This window comes from Macaca thibetana, chromosome 10 (assembly GCF_024542745.1).
Source record: "Macaca thibetana thibetana isolate TM-01 chromosome 10, ASM2454274v1, whole genome shotgun sequence".
In the NCBI taxonomy this organism is placed as follows: Eukaryota; Metazoa; Chordata; class Mammalia; order Primates; family Cercopithecidae; genus Macaca; species Macaca thibetana.
In genome coordinates this window covers 36,214,699-36,235,634 of record NC_065587.1, presented here as the reverse complement: position 1 = coordinate 36,235,634, position 20,936 = coordinate 36,214,699, and the positions used below count along the sequence as shown (strand labels likewise).

General features: G+C 60.0%; 1 protein-coding gene across 3 annotated transcripts in view; it reads right to left on the bottom strand.

Annotated features, from left to right (window-relative positions):
- Positions 1 to 3,255: 3,255 nt before the first annotated feature.
- The window catches only part of GMEB2 (glucocorticoid modulatory element binding protein 2), a 37,934-nt gene continuing 20,253 nt past the window's right edge, over positions 3,256 to 20,936 (bottom strand). For all 3 annotated transcript variants that reach the window (XM_050746462.1, XM_050746463.1, XM_050746464.1), the window contains 6 exons: positions 14,342 to 14,445; positions 12,217 to 12,374; positions 8,967 to 9,038; positions 8,476 to 8,613; positions 7,255 to 7,377; positions 3,256 to 6,369 (listed from right to left, as the gene is read on the bottom strand). In XM_050746462.1, coding sequence (XP_050602419.1) covers positions 5,729 to 6,369; positions 7,255 to 7,377; positions 8,476 to 8,613; positions 8,967 to 9,038; positions 12,217 to 12,374; positions 14,342 to 14,445 — 1,236 coding nt within the window. In that variant the 3' untranslated portion in view covers positions 3,256 to 5,728. The remainder of the gene's footprint in view (positions 6,370 to 7,254; positions 7,378 to 8,475; positions 8,614 to 8,966; positions 9,039 to 12,216; positions 12,375 to 14,341; positions 14,446 to 20,936) is intronic.

Here is a 20,936-nt window from a genome sequence, read left to right as displayed (position 1 = left end):
CACAGCTACCTCGGGAGGTCGGCTGGGTGCGCCGTCAACCACCAGGGAGCCTCTCCGCAGACCAATCACGTTCGAGCTCCTCGGAGAGGGCGGGACCGCCAACCACCAGGGAGCCTCTCCGCGGACCAATCACGTTCGAGCTCCTCGGAGAGGGCGGGACCGCCGACGACAGCAGCCCCAGGGGCCGAGCGGGCTCCGCGTGCACACAACGCTGCGAGAACTTGTGCGGAACGCCGTGTTCCTGCATGGGGAGGCTTCACATCACACAAAGATGTGAGTTCTTCCTAAATTAACCTGCAGTCTCACGGTGGACACGCTGACTTTCACGTTCATTTGGAAAAGCATTATTACATCACCAAGCAACGCTGGGCAGGACTTTGGTGTTTTTTTTTTTTTTTTTTGAGACCGGGTCTCAGTCCATCGCCTGGGCGTGAGTGCAGTGATGCCATCACAGTTCACTGCAGCCTCGACCTCTGTCTGACTCAAGCAGTCTTCCCACCTCAGCCTCCTAAGCAGTTGGGACTACAGGTGCACACCACCACAGTTAGCTATTTTGGAGTTTTTTCTATGTTTTTCAGAGATGGGGTTTCTCAATGCTGCCCAGGCTGCTGTTGAACTCCTGGGCTCAAGCAAACCACCCACCTTGGCCTCCTTGAGTGCCAGGATTACAAGCGTGTCCTGATGCCCAAACCAGGATGATGACTAAAAAGGAGTCACAGCAGGTGCTGGCACGACTTACTAAACACACACCACACTGCAAAGTCACTGAACCCGGTGTGGATGCGCAGGTCCAGGGCAGAACAGAGAGTCCAGAAATAGAGTCACACTCAGGAGTCTGGGGTGGGATGGAAGATTGGCTCTCGGCCAGGCACAGTGGCTTACACCTGTAATCCCAGCACTTTGGGAGGCCGAGGCAGGGGGATCACCTGAGGTCAGAAGTTCGAGACCAGTCTGGCCAACATGGCGAAACCCCATCTCTACTAAAAATACAAAAATTAGTCAGGCATGGTGGCGCACACCTGTAATCTCAGCTACTCGGGAGGATGAGGCAGGAGAATCACTTAAACCCGGGCGTCGGAGGTTGCAGTGAGCCGAAATGCTGCCACTGCATTCCAGCCTAGGTGACAGAGTGAGACTCCATCTTGAAAAAATAAAAATAAAAATAAAGAATGTCCCAAACCCAAAACACTGACGATGCCAAATCCTGGTGAGGACGTGGAGCAACAGGAACTCTCATTCATTGCTGGCGGGAGTGTGAGGTGGTGCCTCCACTGGCAGAAGACACTTTAGTAGTTTCTTACAAAACTAAATACATTCTTACCACACAACCAGCAGTTCTTACAAAACTAAATACATTCTTACCACACAACCAGCAGTTCTTACAAAACTAAATGCGTTCTTACCACACAACCTAGCAGTTCTTACAAAACTAAATACATTCTTACCACACAACCAGCAGTTCTTACAAAACTAAATGCGTTCTTACCACACAACCTAGCAGTTCTTACAAAACTAAATACATTCTTAGCACACAATCTAGAAGTTTCGCCCCTTGGTATTTACCCAAACCAGTTAAACGCTTATGTCCACACAAAAACTTGCATGAGGGTTTTTAACAGCAGCTTTACTCAAAATTGCCAGAACTTGGGAATCAACCAAGATGTTCCTCAATAGCTGAACGGTGCACTGTGGCCCATCCATAGTGGCATGTCACAAAGCACTCCACCCTCTGTGGGGACTCTGCCCTCTGGAGTGCCCTGGGCTGGACAGGGCTGGACAGGCCACAGCCCATTCCCCACTCCTGTGTCCTCAACTGAGGAGTGGCCAGTGCTGCAGTCGGCCACCAGGGACACTCAGTGGGTACAAGACATGACCCCTTGTAGGTCTGCATCTTGTGGCCTCTGAAACCCCATGAAGTATCAGGAGCAGGAGGTATCATGGTGGGATACTGAGGGGTATAGCTCCCTTCAGGGCCAGAGGGGATGATGGGGGTGATTGGGCCGTGTGAGCAAACGGGAAGGGTCACAGCGTAGAGAATGGGTAGCAGGAGGGTAGGAAGGGCCAGAGGTGGGAGTCAGGTAGTTCTATCGACCCGAGAGAGATGGAGGGGGCCTGGCCTCACAAGAAGGGAATGCATCGTGGATGTGAGGTTGCAGGAAGGTGGGCTGAGCCAGTGGGCAGGTGTTGGTGCTCCCCTCCCCCATGGGGTGTGATGGGGACTGAGCATGGGAGGGAATATGGAGCAGGAGCTCTGTCTCGTACGCATGGAATCTGAGGAGCTGGCAGATGGCCTGTGGGGAGGGTGGTCCCGTGCCAATGTCTGCTGGAAGGACATGCCTGTGCATTTGTCAGCTCTGGGCTGCAGCAGGGCACAGGCGTGGGAGAGCAGCCATGGCAGAGGGGAAGGTTTCAGAGTGGACTCTTGCAACCAGCGCCCTGTGCCCCTCCAGCCACCACCCCAGATGGCACCCAGTGACCCGGCTTTCGACGCCATTCTGCCTTGAGGGAAGCGTCCAACTTTCCTAAGTGGAACCACACAGTGTGGACTTCTGTGTCTGCCTCTTGCTTGGCCGTGAGTCTGGGAGGCCGGCCTGTGGCTGTTGTGCAGGTTCCTATGGCCCTGGGTGGACAATGGCAGCAGGGAGGGGAACAGCATCGGTGACAAGGCGGCTCTGGGACTGAGCCCTGGGAGAGGGGAGCAAGTGCTCCCCTGGGGGTGAGTCTGTTGAGCTCCTGACTGGTGGGTGCAGGCCCCTGTGCCGCTGTGACCTCTCCTTGCCCGTGGGTGTGGTGCCTCCGACGCCAAGGCTGTTCTTACTATCGTCCTCCAGCGACTTGCAGGACACCCTCAAAACCCTCACCAGGCACCGAATTGGCTGATGCTCTTGATCTCGGACTTGCCAGCGTGCAGAACTGCAGAAATGAATCTCTGTTGCTTGCAAGCCCCCCAAGCCTGTGGTATTTGGTTGCAGTAGCGCTAATGACTAAAACAGCCATGATCCTCCCAACAGGCCTGTTGACAACTCCGACGGGTGCTGGGGAGAGACGGAGAAGGGCACAGAGCACCTGCTGTGATGAAATCAGCTTTGACCTCGGGACACCCTGGAAGGGTCCTGAAGCCCCCAGGCTACTTGGAAGGACTAAGCATGTGGGTGTGAGTGGCCCGGGGCGGTGGTGGCAGCCGGCGCTGTTTGCATTGGGCATGTTTATAGACTTGATTTCTCTCCACACTTCATTCCAAGAGATAGACACTCAAACTATGAAAATTGTTTTTATTTTAAATCAAAGTACCAGGCAGATACTTGCAAAACAACATACAAAGCAAAACTCAAACACGGCCCTTCCCCAGGGCGCCTCTGAGCAGGCACAGAGAAGTTCTCGCCCTCTGCAAAATCCAGTCCAATCCTATCTTCTCAGAAAACCAAACCAAAGGCAGCCATGAAAACCTGTGTTCTGTATGTGGTTGAGAAGGTCTTCCTCTCTGAGGACTGGCTGGCCCCAAGTGCAGAACTGGGAGGTCCAGGGAACCCTGCCCCGGAGGAGCCAGCAGGACCTGGAGGAGCCGGGGGCAGTGCTGACGACCTGCCCGGCCCACTGCAGTGTGGTTCCCATGCGGATGGGGGCTTCTCCAGGGCCCTTCCCCATGCTGGGGCTTGGAACCCCTGCCAGAAGCAGCTGGGTTGGCGGCAGACGTCCCCGAGGGCCTTGGGAAGCACTGGGAATGGGCTCCCAGCCCTGCTGGAATGGGGGATTGGGAATTAATTCTGAAGCTGGTTGTGGCTTATTTTTGTATGGCTCTGAAATTAACTTCCTCTCCCAATGCCTCAATAGCTGAAGGGCAGGAGCAGAAAAGGTCCCAACCTTGTTCTTAAAAAGAAACGAAATGAACCCACAAACCAATGGAAGTTCTGTTCAGCGAGGGCTGCCAAGGCAGACCCACTCATGACTTTGACAAAGGGAAGCAGCTGGAAGGTTGCGGGTCCCAGGGTCACAGGCAGCTGTATTAGCGACAGGTTCTGAGCTGGTGGGGTGGGGGCTACGGGGCCCTCCTGAACCCCGTAAGGTCATACCGCTGCACGCTGCAGAACTCAACTGGAGTGGAAATGAGTTTAAAACGGAGTATGTACATCAAAAGGTCAACATCACGCCGAAACCAGCTGACTGTGACAACAGCAAACAGCAAACAAAAACGTAACAGAGAAAACAAACAAGACACAGCCTCAGTAGCTTGACATGGGTGGGGGCAGCCAGGCCAGGGCCCTGGTGACAGCGGCACAGAGGTGGGGTCTGGGCCGCTCGCTGGACGGACAGCCAGCCAGTTTCCTTCGGAGCAGTGAAGTGGGACACGGGACCCTCGCATTGCGGGGCCTCAGACGGGCCTTCAGCTGCCGACAGAATCAGGAGGAGCATCCAGGGGCCTCTGGCCCTCAGGGTCCTCCTGGGACATACCCTGCTGGAGACGGCAGGAGCCCTGGGCTGGCTGCTCCCTGAGATGTCTGCCCCAGGGCCCTGGCCTGGAGGGGCCTCAGCCTGGTCTTCCTTGAGTCCAAGGCCAGGTCTGGGGACAGTCATGGACAGCCCTTCCAGACAGGCTCTGGGCTCCACCTTTGGCAGCTGCCCTGACCAGCCCACCCGGGCAGCCTCCTAAACACCCAGAGGCTCTCCCTTGGACAGAGACCACCGAGGGCCAGCCCAGGGGCTGCATGGGGGCCGGGGGCTGTTCTGTGGCCAAGCAGACCAAGCCGAAGGGCCCCCACGTGAATCCTCCACCTCCATAGCAACTGGTTCTGTTTATGCCCCTGCCCCAGGACTGAAGCCCTCGGGACACACCTCATGGATCTCAGATCCCCGGGAGGGGCCAGCTCAGGCAGAGGCTGCCCAGGACCTCCGCACCCGGTCAGGTGCACTCACAGGGGCTCAGGGGCCACCCCCAGAGCTAACTCGGGAAGCCTAGGCACTCAGCATTATTTTGGTTGAAAATGCTATAAATCCGACTCTTCCTAGAAGCCTACTAAGCAATTCACTTAAAAACACCCTCAGTACATGTGCAACAATGCCTGGACCACGCCTCATCTGTGCGGCCCCTGGGCCACCTGAGCACCGGCTGGGGGTGGGGGAGGAGGGCACCCACCGGGATCTGCACCCCAAGCTCAGGGTGCACGTTCCCACACAGGAGGAGAACGGGGTGCCAGCCACACTAAACCTACAGAAAACTGTGGGAAGAAACCAAATCCATAGGATCCATAGGGTTCACACTTGGGCTCAGCTCCCAAGTCATGTGTTAGTAGCATCCCCAGGGACCTGGCTGGGTGCAGACATCGGGACCTCGCCACCCGCTGCACCGCGTCCGGCACCTGCAGGGTCGTGCTCGGCACCCTGGCTCTGCTTCCTCTGCCTCGGCTGCACCCAGGCTCCCCCCGCCCCCGCCCACCTGGCTCCTGATCAAGGCCCAATGTGTAAACAGTATTAATAAGCAACAGATGGAAAAATATATTTCCCAAGAAAAAAGGGGGGGAAACGTGGGACCTGAAGACCGATTTCCAGGTTGCTCTCGCTGTTCTGTCCCCTTCTCTCTTCTCGTGATTTGTTTTGGCGATTCCTCTCTTTGGTTCTGCAGCCCACGTGACGCACCTGCCCGAGCCAGCCCTGCGGCCTCTGCCCGTTCCCTGCTGCCGCAGCTGAGAGGCAGCCAGCCCCGTCCGTCCCAGGGGCCTCGCCCTCCCGTCGGCTACTTCCGCTCGTGGTCCTCTGCCACGGCAGCCACCTCAATGGTGGCCGTGTGCTCCTCGGGCCCGGGGGCAGCCCCTGTGGGCACTGTCACAATTGTGCTGGCGCCAGGCGAGGCCTGGGCCACGTTCTGCAGGGTGGGGCCCAGGCCAGGCAAGGTGAGCAGCTGCAGCGGGCTGACCACCTTGAACACCGTGCTACCGTCCTGCACGGCGGCCGTGCTCAGGACCGTGAGGCTGGACGCATCCGGGTGGATCTCCACTGTGCTGGGGTAGGTGGAGCCGGAGGAGGCCAAGACTGTGTAGCCCCCAAGCAGTGGGGAGGCTGGGGAGCTGGCAGGGGGTGCCTGAAGGGAACCCTTGCCCAGGATGGTGGAGGGCAGGGTGGACACCACTTTACCAAGGGGCACGCTGGTCAGCTGGGGGACGGGCACGCCCGGGCCGAGCGCCAGCTGGGCAGACTGGGTGAGCACCTGCGAGGCCATGGCGGCCGGTCCTGATGTGGCACGTGCAAGCCGGGGCCGCTTCACAGGCGGTGGCAGGGAGACCGGAGTCAGCGTCATGAGCACGTTGCTGAGGTGCTGGGACTTGTGCTTCAGCTCCTTGGCTCGGCGGCGATGCTCATCACACTGCTGCTCCAGGGCTGCGGGGCGGGGCAGACGGCATCACACGGGGGACGGGGGCAGACACGCCACACCATCTGGGTGGCTCCTGGGTCAGTGGCAACCCAGGTCTGCTCACTTGATGCCACAAACCCAGATGACCACGTGGCCACTCACCAAAGGTGAGGTCTGTGGGAGACGGGGCCCAAGATGGCCCTTGGGGTAGATACAAGCCTGTGCTGACCCAGGGTCTGCACTGACCCGGGGCCCGTGTGCAAATGTGGCAATGCCGTCTCAGACCCTCCCGCGCTGACCCAGGGACTGTCTCAGAACCCCCTGCACTGACCCAGGGCCTGTGTGCAAGTGTGGCAATACTGTCTCAAACCCTCCCACACTGACCCAGGGCCTGTCTCAAACCCTCCCACACTGACCCAGGGCCTGTCTCAAACCCTCCCACACTGACCCAGGGCCTGTCTCAGACCCTCCCACACTGACCCAGGGCCTGTCTCAAACCCTCCCGCACTGAGCAGGGCCTGTCTCAGACCCTCCCACACTGACCCAGGGCCTGTCTCAGACCCTCCCACACTGACCCAGGGCCTGGCTCAAACCCTCCCACACTGACCCAGGGCCTGTCTCAAACCCTCCCACACTGACCCAGGGCCTGTCTCAAACCCTCCCACACTGACCCAGGGCCTGTCTCAAACCCTCCCGCACTGAGCAGGGCCTGTCTCAAACCCTCCCACACTGAGCAGGGCCTGTCTCAGACCCTCCCACACTGACCCAGGGCCTGTCTCAGACCCTCCTCAGAAGCTCCCCGTGGTGGCTATGACTCCAGGGAATGCATGTGGACGCACAGCCAGGGGGTGAACCCGTGGGCTCCCAGGTCCTCAGCCTGCCGCCCGGGGGCCGGGGCGGTCTCGGCGTACCTGCCAGGTCCCGGGCATACTGCTCCCGCGAGCGGTCCATCTGGCACTTGTGGCTGGCCAGCACCTTCTTCACCAGGTCTAGCATGCCGAAGTTCTGCACAATGTTGTTGAGGAGCACAGCATCTGAAAGGGCAACGCGGAACTCGGTGGGAACCCGGGCCCTTCCTAGACAGCCGGAACAACAACGGCAACGCGGACACTCGGTGGGAACCCGGGCCCTTCCTAGACAGCCGGAACAACACAGGCAACGCGGACACTCTGTGGGAACCCGGGCCCTTCCTAGACAGCCGGAACAACACAGGCAACGCGGACACTCGGTGGGAACCCGGGCCCTTCCTAGACAGCCGGAACAACAACGGCAACGCGGACACTCGGTGGGAACCCGGGCCCTTCCTAGACAGCCGGAACAACAACGGCAACGCGGACACTCGGTGGGAACCCGGACCGTTCCTAGACAGCCGGAACAACAACGGCAACGCGGACACTCGGTGGGAACCCGGGCCCTTCCTAGACAGCCGGAACAACAACGGCAACGCGGACACTCGGTGGGAACCCGGGCCCTTCCTAGACAGCCGGAACAACAACGGCAACGCGGACACTCGGTGGGAACCCGGGCCCTTCCTAGACAGCCGGAACAACAACGGCAACGCGGACACTCGGTGGGAACCCGGGCCCTTCCTAGACAGCCAGAACACCACAGGCAACGCGGACACTCGGTGGGAACCCGGGCCCTTCCTAGACAGCCGGAACAACAACGGTAACACGGACACTCGGTGGGAACCCGGGCCCTTCCTAGACAGCCGGAACAACAACGGTAACACGGACACTCGGTGGGAACCCGGGCCCTTCCTAGACAGCCGGAACAACAACAGTAACATGGACACTCGGTGGGAACCCAGACCCTTCCCAGAGAGCCGGACAACCAACGGTAACGCGGACACTCGGTGGGAACCCGAGCCCTTCCTAGACAGCCGGACACCACTCTGGGGCTGCTCCTCAGGAACCCGGCCAGCCAGGAGTCCGGTTCAGAGGGAGAAGACTGAGATGCACCAAGGCGATCCTCCCACCAGGTTCAGCCTCAGCACAGCGAGGGTCCCAAGCCTAGATTCAGCCTCCAACCCAGCAGCAAAGAAGGGCCTGGGGCAGGAGGGCCAGTGGCCTCACCTCCTGCAGACACTCCTGGGCTGAGAAGCCGGCAAGAGGGAAGATGCAGCTCCTCACCTCGAAGCTGCAGGGGAGGGTCCTGGACCCGCTGCTGCAGGCCTCTCATGGTCTCCATCAGCTCCTGGTGGAACTCCTGGATGACCTCGTCCAGCAGGCCGGCGTCCTTCAGCCCCCGCCAGAAGGTAAATGTGTCATCTGTGAGGGAAAGAGTGGGTTCAGTGGGCAGGGAAAGCGCTGCTACACGGGGCAGCCACCACAGCCACGAGGACACCACCACAGCCACGAGGACACCATGCCAGAGCCGGCAGCGCCTGGCACTGAGCTGGGCTTGCACTGCCCAGACACATCCACAGTGCTGAAATCTAGCAGGTCAGCCACAGAGCTCAGCCTCAGAGCACCCAAGATAACGCTGCTGGAGCCAGACCTTTCTCCACAAAGACCCCACTGGTCCCACCTGGATTCCTGGAGCCCCTGTGTGGCCTGAGGCGGGCAGAGACCCCACCACCCCGCCAGAGCTTGTGAGCAGCCCAGAAGGAGGAACCTCGTACCTCCGATGGCCGCGGTCCAGTCCCCAGGGTCCTCACAGGTCTCTATGGTGATGGTCGCAGGAGATCCATTCACTGTAGCCAAAAGGAAACCTCGGGTGAGAGCTGAGAGCACCATAGTCCCAGCCCACACACTGTCCGCCCTCCTCACACCAGTCCCAACCCCACACACCCCACACACCCACACCCACACACCCCACACCCCCACACACCTCACACACCCACACCCCCACACACCCCACAGTCTGCCCTCCTCACACCACAGTCCCAGCCCACACACTGTCCGCCCTCCTCACACCAGTCCCAACCCCACACGCCCCACACACCCACACCCACACACCCCACACCCCCACACACCTCACACACCCACACACCCCACACCCCCACACACCTCACCCACACACCCACACCCCCCACACTCCCACACACCTCACACACCCCACACCCCCACACACCTCACACACCCACACACACACCCCCACACACCTCACACACCCACACACCCACACCCCCACACACCCCACAGTCTGCCCTCCTCACACCACAGTCCCAGCCCACACACTGTCCGCCCTCCCCACACCAGTCCCAACCCCACACACGCCACATGCCCCACACACCTCACACACCCCACACCCCTACACACCACACCCACACACCCACACACCCACACCCACACACCCCACACACTGTCCGCCCTCCTCACACCACCTTCTGAACCACTCCATCTGTTTTCACAAAACTGACAAACACAGGATACACACTAGTACAGCCAAAATGTTTTCCTGCCTTGTATCTTACGGCTATTTTTAATCACAGACATTGTCAAACATACAAAGGAGAAAGAACACAAAAACAAATCCCTTAAACCTGTCACCCAGTTTCAGCAAATCCTCAACATTTTCTCTGCTTGTCCATTTACGATTTTACTCAAGAAGCACTTTTGACTTGACCGTCAGGAGACCAGGTGATCCTTCTGCTTGACTTGTTTTCCCACTGACGAGAGTCTGGAATCCTGCTCTGCGGCTCCATCTGTCGCCCGTGGGGCTCGCCCTCACCTCACCTCTTCAAGTGATGCTTCACTGAAGTCATCATAAATCTCAGTATCTATCATGTTTCCATTTTTCTACACCAGAACAAGTATGGCTTTGAGAGACAGAAACTGTCCTGGTTCTTCCCGTGGGTCCCTCTCTAGTGACTACAGAACACGACTGGCCGTGTCGTTCATATTTGGCCATTTTGGGTGTTGCTGATGGAGACTTTATACGCAGATCTGGCTTAAAAAACAAACCCGGGGCCGGGCGCGGTGGCTCAAGCCTGTAATCCCAGCACTTTGGGAGGCCAAGACAGGCGGATCACAAGGTCAAGAGATCGAGACCATCCTGGCTAACACGGTGAAACCCCGTCTCTACTAAAAAATACAAAAAAAACTAGCTGGGCGAGGTGGCGGGCACCTGTAGTCCCAGCTACTCGGGAGGCTGAGGTAGGAGAATGGCACAAACCTGGGAGGCAGAGCTTGCAGTGAGCTGAGATCCGGCCACTGCACTCCAGCCCGGGTGACAGAGCGAGACTCCGTCTCAAAAAAAAAAAAAAAAAAAAAAAAAAAAAAAAAATTCCAGCACTTTGGGAGGCTGAGGCAGGTGGATCACGAGGTCAGGAGATCGAGAACAGCCTGGGCAACACAGCGAAACCCTGTCTCTACTAAAATACAAAAAGTTAGCTGCGCGTGGCGGCGGCGCCTGTAATCCCAGTCACTTGGGAGGCTGAGGCAGGAGAATCGCTAGAACCCGAAAGGTGGAGGTTGCAGTGAGCCGAGATTGCGCCACTGCACTCCAGCTGGGGCAACAGAGTGAGACTCCGTCTCAAAAAACAAAAACAAAAACAAACCTGGAAGCAGTTTAGCATTTTGGTAATGCTGGCCTTTTCACATTCATCAAAGACATGGCAGTGGTGAATATTACTCATATTATACATCCGGAATTATTTGGGGCATGAATGAGTGTCTCTCCTAGTTTGGGCTGATACACCACCTTTTACTAACTCTGGAATTATTTGGGGTGTGAGTGAGTGTCTCTCCTAGTTTGGGCTGATACACCACCTTTTACTAACTGCACAGTGGCCAAGTCAATGGTTCTCAGAGACTTCAGGTTAAAGAACCCAAATCATCTTCAGAAGAGCTGAGCCTCAGCCTAGCTGTGCGGCACTGACTACAGGGCGTGGAAGGCCCAGTCCCTTTCCTAGCAGGCGGTCAGGCAGGGCCAACACTAACATGGTGGAGGCCCCGGGGAGGACAGACAGGAGGCTGGGCTCTACCCGGCCCCTCCGACCACAGCAGCCCAAGTGTCCTGGGCTTCTCAGGACTCAGCACTGAACCTGCCAGGCTGCCCCGGCAGGACGTGGAAGGGGGCCCAGGAGAAGGGTGAGGCCTCGCTACTGCCCAGGCTGGAGGGCAGTGGTGCGATCTCGGCTCACTGCAACCTCCGCCTCCTGGCTTCAAACGATTCTCCTGCCTCAGCCTCCCAAGTAGCTGAGACTACAGGCACGTGTCACCGCACCCAGCTAACTTTTGTACTTTTAATAGAGACTGTGTTTCACCCCGTTGGCCAGGCTGATCTCGAACTCCTGGCCTCAAGCAATCCGCCTGCCTCAGCCTCCCAAAGTGCTGGGATTACAGGCGTGAGCCACCGCGCCTGGCCTAACTTTAGTTTTAAGAAAAATTTCTCTATTCGTAAAGCTGGAAAGAAAGGGAATAACCTTTCCACAATTTACAGCTACAGACAACATGGAAGATTACCTAAACCGTCATCCAAAAACCCAAGTGGCGGGAATACCTGCAGCAAAGCACCCAGCACGGAAGGCCGGGGAGCAGGCGTGCAGCTCCATAAACCGCCAGGTCAGGAGGAAAGCAGATCCAGATTTGGGGCTGGGCCATGGGGGTGGGAGGGAGGGGGCCGGTGGGCGCCCAGGCACTCTCTGTTACTCGCTATACCCTTCCTTGCATGTGAGTTATTATATTACAATGAAAATGGCTTAGAAAGAAAAGTGCTTCCATCTTCCTTGTCAATGAAAGCAGCAATTCTGCCAGCTCTCCTCTGTGAGGAAGGAGGAGGCTGATCCCAGACACTCAGGGCTGCAGGCAGGAGACCAGCAGCCCTGGCCTGAGCCAACGCCTGGGGCCAGGGAGGCCACCCAGGGGCACGTCACCCTCTGTGGCCATGGCCAGGGTGGGGTCAGGAGGAGCAGCCTGTGCACCTACCGTCGGCTGCGGCGGGCGTGAGGGGAATGTACTCGGCCGACGTGGGACTGCTCAGGGACACGCGGGCTCCTGAGAGGTCGATCTTCGTGCTGCGGCAGGTGTTGGAGCAGACCTTGTCGTGCTGGTAGAAGTCCAGCTCCCCGGAGTCCATGATCTTCCTATGGCAGGGGGTGGCACGGAGCGTCCAGGTCAGCCCCAGAGCCGAAGGCACCTGCCCGCCCTCCCTGACCTGGGCCATCCACCTGTGTGGGCCAGTCCTGGCCGAGGCGCTGGCAGCTCCACAGAGGAGGGTGGGCTCCGCTTCCCTCAGCGCAAGCTCAGCGTGCAGGACCCTGCTGCTGAGGAAGCAGCCAGCCCAGCCCCACACCACGGCACTGTCCCCAGGAAGGAGGCGCGCGCTGGCCAGCGGGTATCCTGGAGGTGCCCATCAGAATCTGTGGGGCTGGGCCTTTCTGGGACGTTCCACTACCCAAGTCCTAAGGGAGTGACCCATAGCTAACAAAGGTTGGCCTGGCCCCCCTGCATCATGCATGACTCATTCGGAAGCAGAGGAAGGTGGGAAACCACTTCCAGGAGAAGCCTTCCTCCTTCTAAAGGCACAAAGACAGCAAGGGAGAGTGATGAGGGCGCAGGAGAGCACCAACAGCCATGGCTGCCGCTCACCTCATCTTTACCAGGAAGGCTTCCCATGGCCCAAACTGCCAAGACCCGCCCTCCCAGGGCCCTCTCTTCCACCTCTCCGGAGGTCCCGGGTCTCAGTCCTGTGTGTCCCAGTGAGCCTGCCTCGACCCATGAAACAAGGGTCAGAGGCTCCGGCCACATTCAATCTTTGGGCAGCGCTGACCTCAGGCACACACAGGCTGATGCTTCTGTGGTCAGCTCAGGACCTGCCTACCTGGCCGGTGGTCCCCACAGCTGTGCCACCAGCCACGTTCCAGAAAAATCAGAGGCCAGCTCAGCTGGACAGGACCTGAGCCATGGGGAAGGACCCAGGGCCAGTCACTCGTGAGGCCTCAAACTCTGACTCCAGCACAAAGCAGGAGCCCTCCTTGGGAAGCAAGGCAGAGGCCAGGCCCACAAAGACCGAGACTGCGGCTTATGATTCACAGATAAAGTGGAGGCTGGGCGTGGCGGCTCATGCCTGCAATCCCAGCACTGTGGGAGGCTGAGGCAGGTGGATCTCCTGAGGTCAGGTGTTCGAGACCAGCCTGGCAAATATGGCGAAATCCCGTCTCTACTAAAAATACAAAAATTAGCTGGGCGTGGTGGCAGGCACCTGTAAACCCAGCTACTGGGGAGGCTGAGGAAGAGAATCGCCTGAACCCAGGAAGCAGAGTTTGCAGTGAGCCAAGATCATGCCACTGCACTCCAGCCTGGGCAACAGAGCAAGACTCCGTCTCAAAAAAAAAAGTGATAGAAAGGACAGAAATAAAGAATAACATAAAAAGCCAAAATCTGATGCACAAATACCAGATTATACCTTGTTTTTATTTTCAGAATGCATAACTGAAACAGACCCTTTTCTTTTCCCTTTTATTCTTGTTTTTTCTTTTTGAGACAGTCTCACTCTGTAACCCAAGCTGGATTGCAATGGCACAATCACAGCTCACTGCAGCCCAGATTTCCAGGCTGAAGTGATCCTTCTACCTTAGCCTCTCGAGTAGCTGGGACCACAGGCATATGCCACCAAATCGAGATAATTTTTTTTATTTTTAGTAGAGATGAGGTCTCATTATTTTGCCCAGGCTGGTCTCAAACTCCTGGCATCAAGTGATCCTCCTGCCTCAGCCTCCTAAAGTGTTGGGATTACAGGTGTGAGCCACCATGCCCGGCCAACCCTCTATTTTACAACAGTGAAATAGCCACAAGTGCCTTCAGGTAAAGAATTGGTGGATATTAAAATAACTGACAAAACAATTCTAAAAGTCTGATAGTGTCCCTGTTGGCAGGGGTGTGGGAGATGGGTTAGTGTTTCGGGTGTGAGCAGGTGCAGTCACCCGGGAGGTTGTCAGCACTTACCACATCTAAAACACGCCTCATCTTCAAAATCTCAAAACCCCATAAGAAAGCAAGAGTTGCCAGGGCCCCTTCCACGAGGGAGGCTGACCCTGGTGCCAGCGCCCACCTGAGCATGATGCCGTTCATGCGGATGGCTCTCTTCCAGTCCTTCAGCGTAGACTTCCCGGCCAGGTGTACAAATTCCTTCGGGCTGATCACATGCTCGTCGTACTGTGGGGGACACAGCCACGTGGGTCAAGCTTGGCCGGGACACCACATAGGCTGTCCCACCTCCTACCCGACCCTGAGTCAGCGGCACAAGTCAGGAAGAACACCATGGCATGGTGCTGAGCAGTGCACGTCTCCTACAGAGCATTCAGGTAAAATAAGGACATGACCCACAGGCATGGTGGCTGCAGTGGGGAGCGGCCGTCTCCTCCAGCCCTGAGGGGACCGAGCTGCTGTGTGCCGGGGCTAGACACGGCTGAGTTGACTATACCAGGTAGGTGTGCGGCCTTCTCTTCCTCCAGGCAGACTAAGCAAACTGCTTCTGTGCAATGCATCTTATAAATACACATTATTGCATATGTTACATTGCAGATGGCAACAGATGCCAGCACATGGGTGAAGCTGTGAACGCTGCCTTCCTCAGGCCCCTCCTGACACCACCTTGCCCCGTGCAGCAAGTGCCGGCACCTGCTCTCACTCTGACACGCACGCGCGCGCACACACACACGTCCGTTTCCAGGCCAGGGGAACCCTCCTGCTTGCTAATTTCACCCATGTGGGAGCTCAGAAAACCTGAGAAGGTAAAATATCCTGTTCAATCTTGTTACACAAGCAATTATTGAAACCAAAAAGTGGAAATAAAACTGCATTTACTTAGAAAACAAGCAGGCTGGGGATGGAGGAGTCACGAGGTCTCAGCAGCCGGACCCAGGAGGCCGCCTCCACCCCCGGGCTGTGCCCAGGTCCAGCTTGCTGAAGGAAGCAACGCTCCCGATCCCTGAGCCCACCCTCATGACCTCCGTGCCACAGATGGGAACGCTGAGCCCAGCCAGTCTCTGGCTCTCCCTCATGCAGTTGATCCAGGAGACCCGACAGAAGCCAGCACGTGGAATCCGGAAGACTCTCTGGCCACCGTCGGAGCCTGGCAGGAGCCTGCACTGGCTGTGACTGAGGCTGCTTTCGGTCCTCACCTCCACCCAACGTGGCTCACGCCTAGGACACTCAACTGTCCCCAACGGGCCTGATCCTAGCTAGAGTTCTGGGCTCAGCCAGCCTTGCGCCCCACCCTCCTAGGCCTGCCTCTTTGCTTTCTTGCTTTCACCTTTGTTAAGTCTTCTCACCCCAGGTTTTCCTCTCCCAGCTAGGAAGCTACATGCTATACTCTCCTGAGCTCTTGACCATGTCACGCTTACCAGAGCTGCCAGGGCCCAGAGCTACCACGGCCCGCTCCTGACCCTCCCGAGCTACCACAGCCCGATCCTGACCCTCCCGAGTTAACATGGCCCGATCCCGACCCTCCCGAGTTAACACGGCCCGAGCCCGACCCTCCCGAGTTAACACGGCCCGATCCCGACCCTCCAGAGCTACCACGGCCCGCTCCCGACCCTCCCGAGCTAACACGGCCCGCTCCCGACCCTCCCGAGTTAAACCGGCCCGAGCCCGACCCTCCCGAGTTACCACGGCCCGAGCCCGACCCTCCCGAGCTACCACGGCCCGCTCCCGACCCTCCCGAGTTAACACGGCCCGCTCCCGACCCTCCCGAGTTAACACGGCCCGAGCCCGACCCTCCCGAGTTAACACGGCCCGAGCCCGACCCTCCCGAGTTAACACGGCCCGAGCCCGACCCTCCCGAGCTACCACGGCCCGAGCCCGACCCTCCCGAGCTACCACGGCCCGATCCCGACCCTCCCGAGCTACCACGGCCCGATCCCGACCCTCCCGAGCTACCACGGCCCGATCCCGACCCTCCCGAGTTAACACGGCCCGATCCCGACCCTCCCGAGCTACCACGACCCGCTCCCGACCCTCCAGAGCTACCACGGCCCGATCCTGACCCTCCCGAGTTAACACGGCCCGCAACTGACCCTCCCGAGCTACCACGGCCGGCTCCTGACCCTCCCGAGCTACCACGGCCCGATCCCGACCCTCCAGAGCTACCACGGCCCGATCCCGACCCTCCCGAGTTAACACGGCCCGAGCCCGACCCTCCCGAGTTAACACGGCCCGAGCCCGACCCTCCCGCGTTAACACGGCCCGAGCCCGACCCTCCCGAGTTAACACGGCCCGAGCCCGACCCTCCCGAGTTAACACGGCCCGAGCCCGACCCTCCAGAGCTACCACGGCCCGAGCCCGACCCTCCCGAGCTAACACGGCCCGAGCCCGACCCTCCCGAGTTAAACCGGCCCGAGCCCGACCCTCCCGAGTTACCACGGCCCGAGCCCGACCCTCCCGAGCTACCCTCCCGACCCTCCCGAGTTAACACGGCCCGAGCCCGACCCTCCCGAGTTAACACGGCCCGAGCCCGACCCTCCCGAGTTAACACGGCCCGAGCCCGACCCTCCCGAGTTAACACGGCCCGAGCCCGACCCTCCCGAGTTAACACGGCCCGCTCCTGACCCTCCCGAGTTAACATGGCCCGCAACTGACCCTCCCGAGCTACCACGGCCCGCAACTGCTACCCTCCCGAGCTACCACGGCCCGCAACTGACCCTCCCGAGCTACCACGGCCCGCAACTGACCCTCCCGAGCTAAACGGCCCGCCCTGACCCTCCCGAGCTACCACGGCCTGCAACTGACCCTCCCGAGTTACCACGGCCCGCTCGGACCCTCCCGAGCTACCGGCCTGCACCCCTCCCGAGCTACCACGGCCCGAGCTACCACGGCCTGCAACTGACCCTCCCGAGCTAACACGGCCCGCTCCTGACCCTCCCGAGCTTAACACGGCCCGCTCCCCTGACCCTCCCGAGCTACCACGGCCCGCTCCTGACCCTCCCGAGCTACCGGCCCGAGTGACCCTCCCGAGCTACCACGGCCCGCTCCTGACCCTCCCGAGCTACCACGGCCCAACTGACCCTCCCGAGCTCCTCCGGCCCGCTCCTGACCCTCCCGAGCTAACACGGCCCGAGCTACCACGGCCCAACTGACCCCCCGAGCTAACACGGCCCGCTCCTGACCCTCCCGAGCTACCACGGCCCGCAACTGACCCTCCCGAGCTACCACGGCCCGCTCCTGACCCTCCCGAGCTACCACGGCCCGCAACTGACCCTCCCCGAGCTACCACGGCCCGCAACTGACCCTCCCGAGCTACCACGGCCCGCAACTCCTGACCCTCCCGAGCTACCACGGCCCGCTCCTGACCCTCCCGAGCTACCACGGCCCGCAACTGACCCTCCCGAGCTACCACGGCCCGCTCCTGACCCTCCCGAGCTACCACGGCCCGCAACTGACCCTCCCGAGCTACCACGGCCCGCCCTGACCCTCCCGAGCTACCACGGCCTGCAACTGACCCCCCGAGCTACCACGGCCCGCTCAACTGACCCTCCCGAGCTAACTACCCTCCCGAGCCCACGCCCGCCCTGACCCTCCCGAGCTACCACGGCCCGCTCCTGACCCTCCCGAGCTACCACGGCCCGATCCCGACCCCTCCCGAGCTACCACGGCCCGATCCCGACCCTCCCGAGCTACCACGGCCCGATCCCGACCCTCCCGAGCTACCACGGCCCGATCCCGACCCTCCCGAGCTACCACGGCCCGATCCCGACCCCCCCGAGTTAACACGGCCCGACTCCTCCCCGACCCTCCCGACCCGCGGCCCCCTGACCCTCCCGAGCTACCACGGCCCGATCCTGACCCTCCCGAGCTAGGCCCGCAACCTGACCCTCCCGAGCTACCACGGCCCGAGCTACCACGACCCTCCCTCCCGAGCTACCACGGCCCGATCCCGACCCTCTAGAGCTACCACGGCCCGATCCCGACCCTCCTGAGTTAACCGGCCCCGAGCCCGACCCTCCCGAGGCCACGGCCCGCCCGACCCTCCCGAGTTAACACGGCCCGAGCCCGACCCTCCCGAGCTAACACGGCCCGAGCCCGACCCTCCCGAGTTAACACGGCCCGAGCCCGACCCTCCAGAGCTACCACGACCCGAGCCCGACCCTCCCGAGCTAACACGGCCCGATCCCGACCCTCCCGAGTTAAACCGGCCCGACCCGACCCTCCCGAGTTACCACGGCCCGAGCCCGACCCTCCCGAGCTACCACGGCCCGCTACCCTCCGAGTTAACACGGCCCGCCCGACCCTCCCGAGTTAACACGGCCCGAGCCCGACCCTCCCGAGTTAACACGGCCCGAGCCCGACCCTCCCGAGTTAACACGGCCCGCAACCCGACCCTCCCGAGTTAACACGGCCCGCTCCTGACCCTCCCGAGTTAACACGGCCCGCAACTGACCCTCCCGAGCTACCACGGCCCGCAACTGACCCTCCCGAGCTAACACGGCCCGCAACTGACCCTCCCGAGCTACCACGGCCCGCAACTGACCCTCCCGAGCTACCACGGCCCGCTCCTGACCCTCCCGAGCTACCACGGCCTGCAACTGACCCTCCCGAGCTACCACGGCCCGCTCCTGACCCTCCCGAGCTACCTCCTGCAACTGACCCTCCCGCTACCACGGCCCGCTCCTGACCCTCCCGAGCTAACACGGCCCGCAACTGACCCTCCCGAGCTAACACGGCCCGCTCGCAACACGGCCCGCTCCTGACCCTCCCGAGCTACCACGGCCCGCTCCTGACCCTCCCGAGCTACCACGGCCCGCAACTGACCCTCCCGAGCTACCACGGCCCGCTCCTGACCCTCCCGAGCTACCACGGCCTGCAACTGACCCTCCCGAGCTACCACGGCCCGCTCCTGACCCTCCCGAGCTACCACGGCCCGAGACCCTCCCGAGCTACCACGGCCTGCAACTGACCCTCCCGAGCTAACACGGCCCGCTCCTGACCCTCCCGAGCTACCACGGCCCGCAACTGACCCTCCCGAGCTACCACGGCCCGCTCCTGACCCTCCCGAGACCCTACCGAGCTACCACGGCCTGCAAACTGACCCTCCCGAGCTACCACGGCCCGCTCCTCCCGACCCTCCCGACCCTCCCGAGCTACCACGGCCCACTCCTGACCCTCCCGAGCTACCACGGCCTGCAACTGACCCTCCCGAGCTACCACGGCCCGCTCCTGACCCTCCCGAGCTACCACGGCCCGCAACTGACCCTCCCGAGCTACCACGGCCCGCTCCTGACCCTCCCGAGCTACCACGGCCCGCAACTGACCCTCCCGAGCTAACACGGCCCGCTCCTGACCCTCCCGAGCTACCACGGCCCGCAACTGACCCTCCCGAGCTACCACAGCCCACTCCTGACCCTCCCGAGCTACCACGGCCTGCAACTGACCCTCCCGAGCTACCACGGCCCGCTCCTGACCCTCCCGAGCTACCACGGCCCGCAACTGACCCTCCCGAGCTACCACGGCCCGCTCCTGACCCTCCCGAGCTACCACGGCCCGCAACTGACCCTCCCGAGCTACCACGGCCCGCTCCTGACCCTCCCGAGCTACCACGGCCTGCAACTGACCCTCCCGAGCTACCACGGCCCGCTCCTGACCCTCCCGAGCTACCACGGCCTGCAACTGACCCTCCCGAGCTAACACGGCCCGCTCCTGACCCTCCCGAGCTACCACGGCCCGCAACTGACCCTCCCGAGCTACCACGGCCCGCTCCTGACCCTCCCGACCACAGCCATGTGGCCCTGCTCTCATCTCTCGGGTCCTCCTAGGGCGTCTCTATCCATGCTGAACAGAGAGGACTGGTCGGATTACCCACGTTTTCCCCTGACTCTTCACACCTTCCCACACCACAACACTTCCATCTGGAGGCCTCTTGTCTCTGCCTGAAATGCATATTCAGAATGCTGGTGGCAAACTCATGTCTTTTTCTGAAAATGTCTTTCTTCCAGCATAATTCTAAAGACGACCTCATGGTGTCGTCGCTCTCTGCAGTTAGGCGCTGGTGCCATCACCTCTGCTCCTGCGCAGATTTCAGCTCATGGCCGGCAGGATTCTCGCTCCTGAGCGATCCGTCTCTCCTCTTGGCTAGACTGAGGATCTTCTCTGTCCCTGTCATTCTGGAATTTCATTATGATGTCACCTACGGTACACTTCTTCCGTGTTCCCAACTTCTAATTCTGATACAATTTCAAACTCACAGGGTAACTGCCAGCATAGTCCAAGGAGCTCTCACATGCGCATTCCCAGACTCGCCGCCTGCTCCCGTCTGCCCCCACCTGGACCTGTGCGTGTGCGGCTACTGAGGGGGAGGCAGAGACTTCGGGGCCCTGGGCCCTCAATACCTGCGTATATTTCCTAAGAACAAGGATCTCTTGTGCAGCCACAGAACGACTCACATCAGGAAATTGTCATTCACATATTGTTCTCTAATCCATTGTCCATATTCAAATTTATGAACTGTCCCAGTGATAGCCATTATTGCAAAATATATATATATATATATATTTTTTGAGACAGTCTCACTCTGTCGCCCAGGCTGGAGTGCAGTGGTGCAATCTTGGGCTCTCTGCAACCCCCGCCTCCCGGGTTCAAGCGATTATCTTGCCTTGGCCTCCCGAGTAGCTGGGAGTACAGGCACATGCCACCATGCCTGGCCAATTTTTTTG